Source organism: Dysidea avara, chromosome 3 (assembly GCF_963678975.1).
Source record: "Dysidea avara chromosome 3, odDysAvar1.4, whole genome shotgun sequence".
NCBI lineage: Eukaryota > Metazoa > Porifera > Demospongiae > Dictyoceratida > Dysideidae > Dysidea > Dysidea avara.
In genome coordinates, this window is record NC_089274.1 from 23,261,637 (window position 1) to 23,278,444 (window position 16,808).

The window sequence follows — 16,808 nt, forward strand, 5'->3', positions numbered from 1 at the left end:
ATATGTAACTAGTTACTTTTCCAAAGTAACTTGCCCAACACTGATCATATGTCCCATTATGCAAGCAAGTTGTTAGTATAATTATGCATACATGCTGACAAGAGCATTACTTGATTCCACAATAGAAAATGTACATAGCTAGCTAGCTACCACTTGCCACTTTTTGAAGTGGAAATAGTGTTGTATGGACATATATTATCCCTCTGGCTAAAATCTGAAATAATAAAACAAGACTGCTATACACATTCATACAGCAATTAGCCGTGAAAGTTTTGTAGTGCTATATGGCTAGTAATTATAGAGCATCATATGTATGGCAAGTATAGTCCAAGGAACTAAACCAAAAGCATTTTGGAAAATGTTAACTCTAGGATGAAGACTCGTCCTACGATTGAAGAGTTGCATAAATCTGATGATCCATCTACATCTTCACATTCAGAAATGGTTCAGTAGTATGTTTAATGAGTATTTTTCTAGTGTTCAGTTTTACTTCTGAAGATGATTTTATTCCACCACTTCATAGTGATAGTTCACCTTCAATCATTGACACATTCAGTTGGTTATTACACCACAGTTGGTATTATCTAAACTTACAAACTTAGAAAGTAGTAAATCTCCTGGTCCTGATGGTTGGCCAACTGCATTAATCAAAAGTACAGCAGATTTTATCTGTTTTCCTTTGTCTCTTTTATACAGTAAATCCCTTACTACTAGCAATGTTTTACCAAATGAAAAAACATATATTACACCTTTTCACAAAAGAGGACCTCATAATCTTGCTTCAAATTATCGCTTTACTTCCACCATAGTTAAAACAATGGAGTCTATTGTCAAGGATAATATCTTGAGTCATATTTTAGACAGAGGAGGTATGACACGCACACATGAACGCACAGTGTTTATTCTAGGATTTCTCCTTTGGGGGGAAATCAGGAATTTTGGGGGTGACCAGGTGAAAGTCTGCTATATAGTTGTCCAAGTTCACAACTAAGTAAAACACTTGAAGTAGTTTCCAAACACTGGTTAGCCATTTAAGGCTGTGTCATGAGTGCAGTTGATTTTGATTTTTGTGATTGGGCAAAGCCAGATTATATGATCAGGCTTTCTGAGATTAAATCTGGAGGGTATTTATGGTGGCTGTGTGTGCCATTGAAAGTAGAAATTTCTACAAATTACACTTTCCGGCTGAGATTAAATTTAAGGACAATTTTGAGAGTTAAGCATACTAGTTAGAAAAAACTGGGTAGACTTGGGCTCTCAGATGAATAGCCATCACTATATGCATAAAATTTTGTTTGTTGTATATGTACCCTAGCAGATTTTTAAAAATTGATTGATCTGATACTGAATCTGAGAGCATTTTAAGGTTGCGTTTGCAATTTTTAACCTGGGAAATTTTTACATATTAACCACTCTGAGATTGAATCTAAGAGCATTTTTGGTATGCCGTTTTAAAAACAAGCTTGACCTAAGTACAGTGTAGTAGTCACAATTTTAGGAGTGAGTCTGTGAGATTTTAGGGGGGGAAGTTCCCCCCTAACAGCCCTAGAATAAACACTGTGAGCGCATATGCTTTGTACAGGGAAGCTAGGGGTTATCCCATGAATGTCTTCTTATGAAACTACAGTCTATTGGAATAACTGGTAATGCCTGGAAGTGGTTTGAAGCCTATCTTAAACCTCGCTATCAATGTGTCAAAATATAGGGACTCATATTCTGAGCTATGTAATGTATTTTCAGGGGTTCCTCAAGGGAGTGTGTTAGGACCTCTACTGCATGTTCGTCATCTTTATCAATGACCTGCCTAATTGTATTAGATCTACAATTCCTTTCATATTTGCTGATGATACAAAGTGCCTTCATGTAATCAGATCCACTGAGGATACCAGAAAACTACAAACTGATATTAATAATGCTTCTAGCTGGAGCACCACATCATACCTACTCTTCAATGAATCAAAATTTATTCACCTTCGCTTTTATCCAACAACCACAACAGATCATCCAACTAATACCATCAATGGAAACCCCATTACAACACAAAGATTTTGGTGTAACTTTCTCATCCAATTTTAACTGGTCAGCACATTATAACATTACATCCACAAAAGCTTATCAAACACTAGGACTCATCAGATGAACTTTTAAAACTATCTGTATCAATGCTAAGAAACAACTATATATACATTGCACTAGTTCGATCTCAACTTCTGTACCGTTCACAACTATGGAGACTACAACTAATAAAAGATATCACCATGTTAGAATGCATACAACGTAGAGCTACTAAATACATCTTAAATGCCTATACTTCATCATACAAATCTAGACCGCAACAAATGAATCTATACTGCCACTTATGTATACCTACAAACTTCATGACCTAATGTTCTTTATAAAATCTTTAAAATCACCAACAGATAACTTTAATATCAATTATCACTTTTGCTAGCAGTACTACGAGGTCTGGAACCCACCAAAAGTTAATTCACCCAAGGAAATCAACAGCAACTCAGCACCATTTTTACTTTAACAGAATCGCAAGACTTTATAACTGTTTACCAGTCTTAGACCTATCATTATCTACTAACATAATCAAGCATCACATAACTAACTACTTCTGGACTCATTTTACTGACAACTTTAAATCTGAGAGAGCCTGTACGTACCATTTTCTATGTCCTTGTTATCGTTGCTCTAGGGGAACCAATCCCCACCAACTTCAATCAATTGTAATTATTAGTATAGCTGTAATAGTGTAAGTAGTGTGTAATTGTAATAAGTATATTGTAATAATTTGTGTGTATGTATATTTTCCCTGGCTGCGGGTACATGTTGCCCACAGGCCATTAATGCAGGTTTACCCTGCATTAAAAAGCATTTAAAATAAATACGAAAAATACGTGCCGATCGAACTCTTTTCTTATGCTTAATTCAACGGTGCAATCTACCCAATTCAACCCCAGTGGTTTAGTTTCGATATACGTATACCAGCCTATTGGAGGAACCGTCACGTGATGAATAATAACCCATAGATATCAAGTTAGGTTTTCGTCTGCCATTTTCTGCGCCTGGCTAATCTTTGCTGTCTCTGTTCAGGGGTTTCCCGAATTCTCCGTGCTCTATATTGCTCCTTCCGTCGTCTTCAGCACTCTTTCTTCTTGTTCCATTTTAATGACTTGTAATGGTTGACCCTACCGTACGAGCCTTATTCGGAGTGTCAGTAAACTATACTGTGATTCTTCCGATTTTAATTAGCAATCGTCAAGCCACCGAACTTTAATGCATACAATAGTTAGCTATTATAAGTAATTAATCGTTTTTCTCCGCTTTTTATTGTACATGGTTCACCCTACGAAACTTTTCGCTAGCGTGGGGCTTGCGCTCAGGCTCGCCCCAATTATCTCAAAAATTTAAACGAGAAAGTATGCTAAACCTTAAAGGTTTGATATCTACATTAGTGTGCATCGTTGTGGTGTCCCTATTCACATATGGCTACTGGCTGTCTACTAGTACACTTCTGCTCAACGATGAAAGCATCACGCATCTGTACCGCCACGCCCCCAACAGCAGCAGAGATCTAGAGATGTACATGCTTTCCGATCCTTCAAACGAATATATTTCCAACACATCAAAATGTGAGATGTGTATGTCAGCACAGCTACTACCATTAACAGCAGTACAAGATTGCTTTTACATGTTCAAGATAACTGCAGTGGTTCCTATAGTGGAAATCTGTCGCAATAGACACTGGAAATGGAGGGTAGTAAAAGATAGTGAGACAATCATATTCAAGATGAAGAAATTTAACAATTCTCTTTTTATACTTCATGAAACTCCAACTGCTTTTCGTCATAGCTTCTTCAGGAAAATGACTGGATCTAAACATCAGCTGGTTGCCACAATCTCAAAATCTCATAGAATATTTGGTACAAAGATGGCACAACTTATTTACAGCAGAAGATTGGTAAAATCATTTGGGTGCACTCTGGACCAATTAAAATTTTCTCCTAAATCTTTTCTTGCCTCAGATAAAAGTGATTGTTTTGATTTTTTCTCGTATGCTGCAAAATATCTTAAAACCAAATGGGTTCTCAAGCCATATGGCGGAATTTGTGGAAATGGCATTGAGATTTTTCAAGACACACCATCAATGGTGACAAGGCTGAATCACAAGTGTGGTGTTAAGTCTAGTTGGAGAAAAAACCAGTACATAATTCAAGAATACCTTCCCAATCTATTATTGCTTAATGGGAGAAAGTTTGACATCAGAGCATACATATTGATTGCTAGAACTGATCCATATTTCTTGTACTATCATCCTGGTTATCTGAGAGTGGCAGTTAACAGACTTAATGAAGCAGGTGGAAGGGAGGCCCAACTAACTAATACCCATATCCAAGTGAGCATTGAAGGATTCTCTCCTGAGGAACACTTTAGGACTTTTCATAAACTTCAGCAATACATTAGTAACACAAGTTCTGACTGATTATTTTGTTCAGACAAAACTTGAGCCATTTATCAAACAGACAGGATTGTTTTGGCTACAAGCAGGTCAGTGGTATATTTATAGTATAATTATTGGAGGGGAATTGTTGGATGTAAAGAAAAGTATCTTTTAAGTCACTTTGGCAAAAACAACAGCACATTTACTGTACTGATTTTGATCATTGAAGCAGGGGCGTAGCCAGACTTTTGCAATTAAGAGGCTAAAGATGAAATGCTTTCAGTTGGTCTAACATGCTGCTAACTTTTCAGTGTCTCAGTGTGCATGTCAACATGATTAATGATCAAAATGAAGCACCCATCATCTGGCTTAGGGATGCATTGATTTCACTGGAAAATTTTTGGCATAATGGGTGGGTAAAAGCAATGAGCAAAATGCTGGCATAATAGGTGCAATTTTTGTGAAGTAGACATAAAAAATTGCACAAAAGATCGAGATACTCTAATAGAACAGTCACATGTGATAAAATGTCAACAATGCATAGCTAATTGTTATTAGAAACCATGTTGTTCAACTCCTGACTTGCATGCAAGAAGTTGTTAGTTTAAAATCCAACTAAATTTTTCTGACCATACTGTTTTGTACATACATTTTACTTTATAGTTCACAGTTACTCGACATCCAAAAAAGACATTGATTATTGAGGATTTTTTGATAAAACTAAACACCAGCCATCTTACAACTCAAATATTGTTGTTGCAAATCATTGCATACTTTTGTTCATTCTATACAACACATATGGTGTGTAGGGTAGACTCACTGATCAGTTGACTGGATTCCTATTAAACCACAGACAAGCAGCTTTAATTTGGTGTTTGGGACACATCAACTTAGTTAGTTGTTTCACTGGCCTGACCAACGCACTTTTTCATAGATTAAAAGATTAAAGTAAATTAAATTTTTTTGTAAGCTAAAAAATCAAGCTGAATTATCGCCAAAAACTCAAAGCATCAGCCTTGTACTCTTTCTAATGCACTTTAACGATACTGTTCACAACAGAAATAACAAATTACAGGTAGGTGGGGGGGTGGCCTCAACAAAATGTCACAACTTTACATGACTAAACTTTTTTGTGCAATTTGTTCATGTGTTTTTGTGCACATGTATTACTGGCATACAAGTCACCATCTAGTCTGAGATAATAGAGCAAGTCCTACACTGTAGGGGCAGGCATCAGTGCTATATAGTAACACAATATAGTTAGGAAATAGATACCTTAGGATGCAAAGGTCAACCTGGAGGTATCCCTCCCCTCCCCTCCCTCCTTCAGGAATTGTTTTGAAAATTAGATCACCTGATATTGAACCTGAGAATGATTTTGGCAACTAATATTCCTGCTCAGTACACTCTTAGAAAGACTTTGATAATACTTGTAGTGATAGCTAGGTATCCTGTTGCCATTATGTGTAAACGTTTGTATCCTCCTTGCCCATATAAGCAAAACCTTTAATGCTAAAAGCAGTCTGTATTTGAGAAATACAGGCCATTATGCGTGCGTTAAGCATCCAGGCAGGCACACAGCCGCTGCAGGGTGCATGCCAGAAATTTTATAGTAAGAAGTTATTATATATCCAATTTAGTTGTATGACACTGTGATTAAGTTTCCATGGAAACAGATCAACATACAGGTTTTCCAATAAGTAGTATATACTACTTCAGTGTTACCAGATCTAAACAGTAGCATGTAAGGTATTGTAACCACTTTTCTATCATATTCAACTAAGTGCATGAGTGGGAGGATTATAAGTACTTTATGGTAGCTATATATACAAAATGACTGTGACTTCAGAATAAAATGTGTTATTGATTTCAAAAAAAAACCAAGTTGTTCTTTAGAGTGAGCTCTATAATTCTATGGCAGATGTTAACTATTTATTTGAAGCCTAATGGAGATAGAAAGGACCATTCTCAGTAGAAAAGTGGCCATAAAGGTCAACAAAGGTCAAATCTGAGATGGCCAAAATCTTTCTGAAGGACTGTCCTAGCACTGTGCCAAATTTCATGATTATTATGAAAAGCACAATTTTGCCAAAATTGCCATGAAATATTGTTATTGTTATTAGTGCTTTACATATGCTGTATTATCATGCCCAAGATCATGCCTAATCAACAGACAAACTATCAAAGTTCACTTGCAACGTGATAGACTGTTTGTGGCTATCTAGCTGTTTATTTTCAGGATTGCGGACATTTGAAAGACTACCAGCTACATACTTGTTGTTAGGATTGGACTTTATAGTGACATCTGATTATCATGTGTGGTTCATTGAGGCTAACCATACTCCATTGTGGCCTAAAGAGGTGCCATTTATTTACACCATGGGGGTGAGTAGTGTTGACTGTGGCTGACTGTGCTATGTTGTTTGTTCTGCAGAGTGACATGTTGGATTTAGTAATTAAAATACACTCTTCTCCAGAGAAGTTTGCTAGCTCACAACCTGGTGAGAAGTATGGCAGCTGGGAACTAGTCTACAATGAACTGTTAGCTCACGATTATAATCCTTGTAAAGATTTTCCAATGCAGTCATAATAGCTTATTGCATGGTTAAAATGATACTTCTGTTCATTCCCTGATTACTTTATGTTTCTCCCAGATTATTTTCATAGGCATTCCAGTATCAGAATTTTTAAGACTTTCTCCTTAAATTCCTCAATAGAACCTCAGTACATAATTACAACATGTGTTTAGCTTAATTGTCTCATCTGAGCTATAAAGACAAAACTCATTATGGGGTTTGTCAATACTGTGGCACTGAGCACTGTTTAGTTTTATCATGCATATCAGTTCTAAGTAAGTTTTGTGTTGTTTTGAAATGTTAGTAGTGTATAAAGAAAACTCTGAAACCATATAATATGCTGTCAGGTGGAAGGTATTCAGTATACTTTAAAGTGCATGGGTATAGTTACTTTGCTGCATGGTTAGCAATTTTCAGCTGCACAATAATTTTCTGATGGTTGTATGATACCATGCATGCAACTCTAAAATACAAACCACTGGTATTGTATACGTGAATGGCATAACCTCAACTCTGCATGCCTTGGGAACTGTTGCATTATACTTCCAATCATAAGATAGCCACCTGATAGCTATCGTATACAACACTAGTACTATGCTAGACAGATTTGGATGTATTAGTTGAAACATCTTTGCTCACCACAACTGAGTCCAGCAAGCCCTAAAGCAGTCACAATTTCAAGCAGGCTACTACTAGATTGTTACCTTCATAATTCCAATTGTGCCATTGTAATAATGCACGAGAGAAAATGTATGATACTGTGGTAAAGGCCAAAGTAACCTAATATTAAATTATACATTTCTGCGTGAGATCGACAATCAATAATCTATCATTTAAGTATGTACATAAAAGTGCACTTTTCTAGAATTTAAAAATCTGGCCCACGATAGTTAATGAGTTGAAATGAGCTCAACTACATCATCAATAATTTATCTCAATTCACTGGCATAAGGCCTGGCATAAACTTAATTATTAGTTTCTCGTCCTCACCCGCATCGCCGTTATTCTTACTTCATCCAGGATTTTTTACACCACTGGTGGCTAAGTGAGGCCAATCAGCACCTTTTACTTGCTAGAGCAGTCTAAGAAAATTGCATTTTGAGTCATTTTAGCTAGCTAATTCAGCTATCTAGTTAGAAAAAAAAAAATTTAAATCCACCCTCCCATGCTGCTATTTTGAGTACAGGAGGATGAGAAACTAATTATTGAGTTTATGTGGCCTATAGCTAAACTGGAAACTTTTTCTGGAGGATCTAAAAATTCAAATATTTTTGTGATCTAGAATTTGACAATAATTTCATTCAATTAATTGAAGAACCCCCCATGTTGGAAGAAATTTATACTTGATCTTATTCTCACGAACAGTGATGAATTAATGTGTGATTTGTTAACTGGCCCCTAATACTGTCCTCTCTTCTGATCACTTTATAATTACTTTTCATGTATGTTTGTCTATTTCATCAGCTCCACTAAATAATAGATATTGGTCTTATGACTATACGTACTCAAAAGCAGAGTCTTACAGAAATGGAAAACATCAATTCATCTATTTTGATCTAACAAATGTATAGAGTCTATTTGGAACATTGTTAGTTCAGCTATAACCGATGCCATATCTCTGTTCATCCCCATGTATTAATCATATCAATTACAATATCTTGCATGGTTTAACAGTAATCTCAAATGAAATGTTTGTGTACTCGGAGAAGAGCATGTAGATGCTCACCTACCACTCACCCCCGTCTTATACAATCTGATGAACATTTCCAACAGAGCACCATACATGACAAACTATGAAACTTCTCTCATCAATAATTTTGCCTTTGGTTCAACCTTAGTGATTTATCACTACGTGTACAAACAAAGTTTAAATCAATTGCATCCAAAGTCTATTTAGACTCTTTTACAGCTACTTGTGATTAATCCAAAGCAGAGCTATCAATTGCTATTTCCATTCAGTATTTAAAGCAACACAATTAACTCATTCAATTTAAGCTGAGTTTTTTTGAGGCTCTAGACACCTCCAAAGCAGTTGGTAGCTTTTGACAACATCAGTCTTAGAGTACTTATAAACACGGTGCAGTGTCTTTGTCTCATCCTTTATGTTATTTATTCAATCTTAAGTTTATCTACTAGTGGATCACAAGAGTGTAAAACTCACACAATCTACAAGGCAATTGACTGCATGCTCTCTACACCACTGTCCTATATCCTTGCTATCTAATGCTTGCAAAGTGTTGGAAAAACAAGATTATAGTGAAATTTAATATGTGCTTGGCACAATCTCCACTGTTCAATTTGGCTATATTCAGGGTAGATCAAACAGCTCTTATTATTTCTAAACTACATCTATGAAGCAGTCTATATATGGCCACCAATTAAAAAGCTAGACTTCAACTTCCAAAAGGCTTTTGACATGGTTCAACATAACAAATTACTTATATACCAAATTGTGGAGAATAGGCATCTATGGAAACTTATGGAAGTGAACTACATACGTGACTGATTGCAGACATTATAAATACCAAGAGTTTATAATGTACCTATCTGATACTTTACCAGTGTTATCTGGGGGTTCCACAAGGAAGTATCCTTGACCCTCTATTGTTCTAATCAGTGAATTTACCATCAGAAGTCATTTCATCAGAACTTTTTCAGTTTGCTGATGGTACGAAATTATTAAAAATCATGCATCTTTCTCAAATATATAGCCTACTTTTACAAAAGGATTTGGATTCCTACAACTGGAGCCATAGCTATAACAAATCCTACTTTAGAATTCTCAAATGTGTGTTCCTTAGTTTTAATAACATCATACAGTCCCAATATGCTACAACATCTAAATAAACATTGGGATCTTGGTGTACAGATATCAAAAGATCTATCCTGAGAGATGATCTGCTCCAAGGCATATAAATTATTGAGAGAGTAACATACATACACTTGAGAGAGTACACATGCAGAGGTGTGCCACTAAGTATATTTTGAATGATTACTCTTCTGATTATAAAATATATACATAGACGTTTAATTAAATTAAAACTCCTTCCATTGATGTATAGTCTTGATTACTATATGTTTTGTGAAATCTTCAAACAGTGCTAACCAAGTGATCACTTCAACATTTTGAGGACAAACTCAGCTATTTTCTACGAACAAAAAAATTCATAACTTCTATTTCAATTGACTTCCTAGGCTGTGGAATACCCTTCTCCCAATCAATACCTGGACACAATCAGGTCAGTGATTTATGACTGAACACAATTGGAATCATTTTTACAGAACACCTTAACCCAAATAATTCATGTACCTGTGGTACATGTGGCAAAGCATTTGACTGTTCCATTAGAGTATATTTTCATACTTAAGCGCCTATTAAAGACAACTGCATGGCCACTGTAGGGGCGTGGCACGAGGAAGATGCAAGTGTACAAAGCACGGCAGTCTAGGAAGACACTTGGAGCATTGGTATACATTAGCATCGCCTTGTTACTGTTTTATGGATACTCCTTGTCAACCCGCACAATCCCCATGCAAGAAGCACACGACATTGTGCCACTGCATGGCACCACCGACGTCACAAAGCTACGTATTTACCACGTTTCATACTCGGCAAAAGTAGCTACACAACTCACAGCTTTAACTGTACTTTTATACCAGCCACACAGATCGCAAAAGCACGTCACTATACTTCTACCTTTTTGGAAGGGCGAAAGTGAAAGTGATAATGGTGTGAGGTATAGTGGCTAGATAACACTGAATGACCGTTGAAGGTCCCAAATAGAGGAGACAAAATAACGAGCTGCAATACATTATAAGAAATCAGGGGTCGTAGGCTTGATATTTGAGAAGCGAAAACAATATACAGTGCTGAATGGGATTCTACAGCTACAGGTTAAACATTAACTCGGCTCTGCATTGAAAGTAATACCTGCACCATAAAATTACATGCAGTACCTTAAATGGTCGGATTGAGGGTGGTCTAAGGCTGGCAACTAAATTTTAAAAATCTTTAGGAAATGCATAGGTTTTAACATAGATAATATATACCTTATATATTATCTATGGTTTTAAACACAATACACTACGCACAACACGAACTTACGTGGGTCTGTATCCAAGAGACTTAGCTCCTTATCATCTTCGTTTGCACGTAATCTCGTCTCTGTTAACGAAGGATAAATCCTGGTTTTCAGTTATTACTCTCTCCACACCGTCTAGCTTTTAATATTTCTGGCGGCGCTCGGTCCTGGCCGCACAATACAGAAAACTTGATTCCAGCAGTTTAGCGTCTCTCCTTTGCAGCAAACCCATTTAGACAGGACTATACGTATATTATTATTATATTGGGATCACGTGATCACAAATAATTAAAATTAATAAATAATTAGTTATAGTCAATCTAATGGCTGTCAGTTTAGCTGCAAGTCAGTAGTCTTCAGGAACCTATTGGGGAATAAATGACATTATTTTATGGCAGACATTAATAACAGATGAATGTATGAATGCAGGCACTGGTCACACGTACAAACAACAGTATGAAGAAGAAGTTAGCAAGCAAGCACTCATCTCACTGACTCTCTCTCTCTCTCTCTCTCTCTCTCTCACTGACTGACTGACTGACTGACTGACTGACTGACTGACTGACTGACTGACTGACTGACTGACTGACTGACTGACTGACTGACTGACTGACTGACTGACTGACTGACTGACTGACTGACTGACTGACTGACTGACTGACTGACTGACTGGCTGAATGACTGACTGACTGACACACACACACACACACACACACACACACACACACTACGTTTAAATCAGCACACAATTCATTTCTATTAACACCTTATTTCAAGTACGTGTATACCCACAAAGTAATTCATAGTAGTGGCGATATAATAAAGACACCTTGCCTTTTTCGTGAAGCTTATCGCAAGTTATTTTACTTTTATGTGTTCTTGTGTGTGGGTGCCTCACCCACCCCTCCCTTCCCACCCCCTTATATGCTACACGTGTAATATTATGGTAGCTTGAAAAAACTTGTTAAATTTATAGGTTTTTATGCAAGTATTTAAATACTCTAATACAACAAACAGCACTTTTTGACAAATGTGTAGAAATGTACATTTCTTGTAATGACGTGTTCGCGCCTTGTACCAACCTAATATATATTAGATTCACGCATGCGCATATTTACAAAGCCTAATAATAGTAACAAGTCTATAGATAAGTGATGTCAATCAGTCTGAGACAAATGGAGGCCTGTGCTGCATGAAGAAAGTGAGAATATTGTTTATGAAGTAGTTGACCTCAGGAATGTTGAATGGAAGCCCTGTCTAAAAAGAGCATGTAAGGAAATTTGTGCCACTTCATGATAATCCAACCTGTATGCAAGACCAACTGGAAGCAATCCCTTAAGTTTGCAAAATCTCAGGAACATTCATTGAAAGGGTATGTTGATGATGTAACTTTAATCTCAACTGACTTTGATGCCCACACCTCAGTGTTACAAACACTTGATAAAAAGCAACTGATCAGTCTGGACCTATCTTTCAAGCCAGCTAAATGTGTTTCTTATCTGTTTGATGGTACTAAGATAATTCCTCAGGGTATTTCTTTATCCAATGGTGCTACCAGATCCATTGTAGAAGGCGAGACCAAATTTTTGGGTAAGCTTATTGATCAGTGTGTCATTAAGTGCTACCAAAAGGGTTGCAGAAACATGGATGAAAACTCACCTTACTAGTTTATTGTCTGCTACTGACTCTCTCCAGATTCGTGGAGAATATAAACTTTGGATATACAGAAGTTACATCATCTCCTTGCTACGCTTTAACCTCTGTGTAGATGCAGTTCCCAACTCCACAATTACACAATTAGAATCAACTGCCACTTGATATCTTAAGAAATGGTTAAATCTGCCACGTAGTGCAACTCGAGTTCTTCTGTATTGTCCTGATATTTGCTGTCCTAGCATTTCACATATTTCCAGAGAAGCCAAGTTAAGTTTATTATCCTGTGTTAGTGCTTCTGCTGATTCTCGACTTCAAGAGCTAGGACTACAGTTACAGCTAGGAAGTATTCCTTTGCAAATATAGAATGCTGATTACTCCCTCCTAATAACTGCTTGGGAACAAATTTCTTCTCTCCCAACTGCTCGCTCATTGTACATCAAAGCAAAGCAGTTATCGTCTAAGTCTAACTGTGAAGCTCATTTAAAGACACTAACAGTCCAATCCAAGTTCAGTGACTTTGCTAAATTAGAGAATTCGTGTAAGACCTGGAACAGACTGATGGCAGGATTCCAACCTGGACAGCTCTCATTTCTCCTGCGAGCTGCTTCTGACACATTACCAACTGAAGTTAACTTAAGACGGTGCATTCAGTCTGATGTGCGACGCACTTTATGTGACTCTTCCAGGCCTACCACTGCCCACATCTTAGGTGGTTGCCCTGTGGCATTAACTCAACAGTGCTATACATATCGACATGACCAGATTCATCTTCTTGCCTCTAGACTTGTGGACATGTTTGTCAGTTATTCATGTATCCATGTGTATGCTGACCTACCAGGATTGCGAGCTAGTGAAGGTCCTCAAGCAACTATACCATCTAACCTGTTGATCACTTCTTACAGACCAGATATTGTTGTTTACAATTCTGAAACATCTTCTGTAGCTTTACTGGAACTGACTTGTCCCTTGGACTCTGAACATCACATTGAAGCAGCTAGATCTAGGAAGCAAAATAAGACAGAGTACTTACAGCTACTTGCAGAATTTGATCGTTTGAGGATTGACAACTATTATGAAACAGTTGAAATTAGTGTGCTAGGACACTATCAGTCCAGCTGTATTCAGAATTTCAAGACTTTTGTTGATTTCATCCACCCGTCAACCACCACCAAGTCTTCTATTCGACAGACTTTTGACGATGCTGCTAAGGCGTGCATATCCTGCTCACAGAAAATTTTCTTGGCCAGGAATTGCAGTGAGTGGACAGCGTAGTTTATGTGTAATAATGTAACAAATTTCTATTATTGTATGTAGGTTTAGGGCTGTTTTGTTTGTTTGTTTGTTTGTTTGTTTGTTTGTTTAACCTTGCCGTGCCCACACAGATCTCTTTTAAGAGTCTGGCTGTGGTCGCACAAGACCGAGGGCTCATCACACTGTAATGTATTTGCATGTTTCCTCATTTAATAATGATGGTTCTCTCTCTTACCTAATAATACCATGATACCACATCTAATGGAGTCGACCTACACAGACTCTCTGTACATAATTCAGGACAGGTCAAATATATTTGATCACAGCTTCGTCAAGGAAATCACTGGAGCACATGCTAGTATCTGAGGATTTAAGTAATTGTAATCTAGATTCTTTTAAAGATTATTTATCTAGTTATATAGCTAGTTAATCACTTACATGACTTTTTGTACATTTAAATTTAAAGATCAACCATCTCAGAAGCTCACAAGGTCACCAGCTCAAAGAATTCTCAGCTAATATATAGCAGAAAACTGGCTAAGTCATTTGGATGCACCTTGGATGATTTGAAGTTTATTCCCAAATCATTTCTTTCCTCAGAAATCAAAGAATGCTCATACTTTGTTACATATGTTACTAATAAGCCCGAATCTAGGTGGCTACTGAAACCATATAAAGGAATTTGTGGAAATGGGTTTATCCAAATGTGTCATCATTATTGAGAATAATTAATGGCACACATGGCAATCAGTCTAACTGGAGGAATCAGTACGTCATTCAGGAGTACCTTCCTAATCTTCTACTATTAAATAAGAGAAAGTTTGACATCAGAGCATACATATTGATTGCTAGAACTAACCCATACTTTGTATTCTACTATCGTGGTTTTCTAAGGCTGACAGTAACTAAATTTAGTAAAACTGGTGGAAGAGATGCTCACTTAACCAACATACACATGCAGGGAAACATCAAAGGATATTCACTAGAAGAACATGTCTGGACTTTCAACAAGATTTGATTAACATTAGCTCCAAAAATGACTAGAAAAGGCTTGAGCCAATAATTAAGCAAACAGCCATATTTTACTACAAACAGGTATAGCTAAGCCATGCACAATCTGTGTGGGTTCTTGAGTCGTAGGAAAATTAGTTGAAATGCCTTTTTTCTTACAAGACTGGGAACATTTGATAGACTACCAGCTACATACTTGCTGTTAGGATTGGACTTTATGGTGACATCTGATTATCATGTGTGGTTCATTGAGGCCAATAATACTCCATTGTGGCCTAACTCATACAATATGTCGGTAAGAATAATACACTTGGTTGTTCACTATATGACTTGGTGTTATTGCAGAGTGACATCAGTGTTGGATTTGGTAATCGAAATATACTCATCTCCAGACAAGTTTGTTGACTTACAACCTGGTGAGAAGTATGGTAACTGGGAACTAGTCTACAATGAACTGTTAGCTAACTGTTCTGGATATCAGTATAACCCTTGTAGAGACTTTCCAATACAGTCATAAATTGGTTATATACCACTAGCAGATGGAAGTATCTGTCTATTAGAGTAAAAGTCTCATCACACTGAACAGACAGACAGACAGACAGGCAAATGTGTCTAGAGAGCAATTCAGGAACAAGCTAATTGTGAATAACAAATACTATACATAGCTACATGTAACCATAGGAATGCAACTAGTTTATAGCCTCCTAGATCAGGTTCACCGGCATAAACATACTTTATAGCGTCTGCCTGGTGTTGCTACATGGAATCAATATTTATACAAGCATTGTATAGCACGGGCAGGATATAATTCCTTCATCATCATGTACCTGGCAGTTATGTACATATACAGTGGAACCTCAGTTATCCGGACCCCACTTATCCCGATTCTCAGCTAACTGAAGTATGAAAATGACTGCTCTATTAGAGTAGTGACTGTTCTATTAGGGTAGTTGATAATACTGAAATTTTTAAAAATGTTCTTCATGCAATTACATACACAGTTTCAGAGATATGGACTTTTCAGACTTATGGACCATCCCTGGTCCCAAGGGATTCAGATAACTGAGGTTCCACTGTAGTATAGCTGTGCTTATCACCAACTCTACAACAATCCATTTCGTCATCACACTATTTCATTTGTTAGCTATAGTACATAGATGTAGCCTGGACTGTTATTATAGTATTTACGTGTTGAGCTGAATCCTCAAAAACACTTAATAACTTATGGATGTAATTACACACGATCTTGAAATTTGGCTCATTTGTAGTACTGCTTGACCCGCTAAAAATATTTCAAAATCTTTTTGTTCAAATGTCTGAAATAATATTTACGGCTAATCAAAATTTTCTCAATACATTTCCTATGGGGAAGCTATATAAGTACAGTGTCCATTACAGCCCTTTCCCGAACTTGTAATGGAGCCAAACCATACATGTCTGTTGTTGACACCTTTGCTGTTACTTACTACTAATCATCTGGTTGGTTGAAATGTTAACTCTGTTGAGAAAAAATCCACTTTTAATTTTTAGCTGTTTTTCAGGGTTCAGCTAAACTCGTACATACCATACTCATTGGTACTGTAGCTATATACATTTCCACTTTATTACAATTGAAAACTATCAGTTGTGGCCATAAATTTTAATTATCTAAGGGTTTAGAAGTATGCACGTGCACATATAATGTATTGTTTTCTGGTATGTCGCTTATACATAGTTGATACACAATATTATTATTATCAAAAAATACTGAACACATTCCTTATACATATAATGTATCACACAACA

At 36.8% G+C, this 16,808-nt stretch overlaps 1 protein-coding gene across 1 annotated transcript; it reads left to right on the forward strand.

The window, feature by feature from the left end:
• Window positions 1-3,366: 3,366 nt before the first annotated feature.
• LOC136251845 (protein polyglycylase TTLL10-like) lies at window positions 3,367-7,346 on the forward strand. Its single transcript, XM_066044247.1, has 3 exons — window positions 3,367-4,554; window positions 6,687-6,832; window positions 6,882-7,346. The coding sequence occupies exon 1, from the start codon at window positions 3,428-3,430 to the stop codon at window positions 4,487-4,489; it is 1,062 nt and encodes a 353-aa protein (XP_065900319.1). The 5' UTR covers window positions 3,367-3,427; the 3' UTR covers window positions 4,490-4,554; window positions 6,687-6,832; window positions 6,882-7,346.
• Window positions 7,347-16,808: the final 9,462 nt, after the last annotated feature.

What these genes read in the sequence shown, in the direction of transcription:
- LOC136251845 (XM_066044247.1), top strand. Translation starts at nt 3,428, where the DNA reads ATGCTAAACCTTAAAGGTTTGATATCTACATTAGTGTGCATCGTTGTG.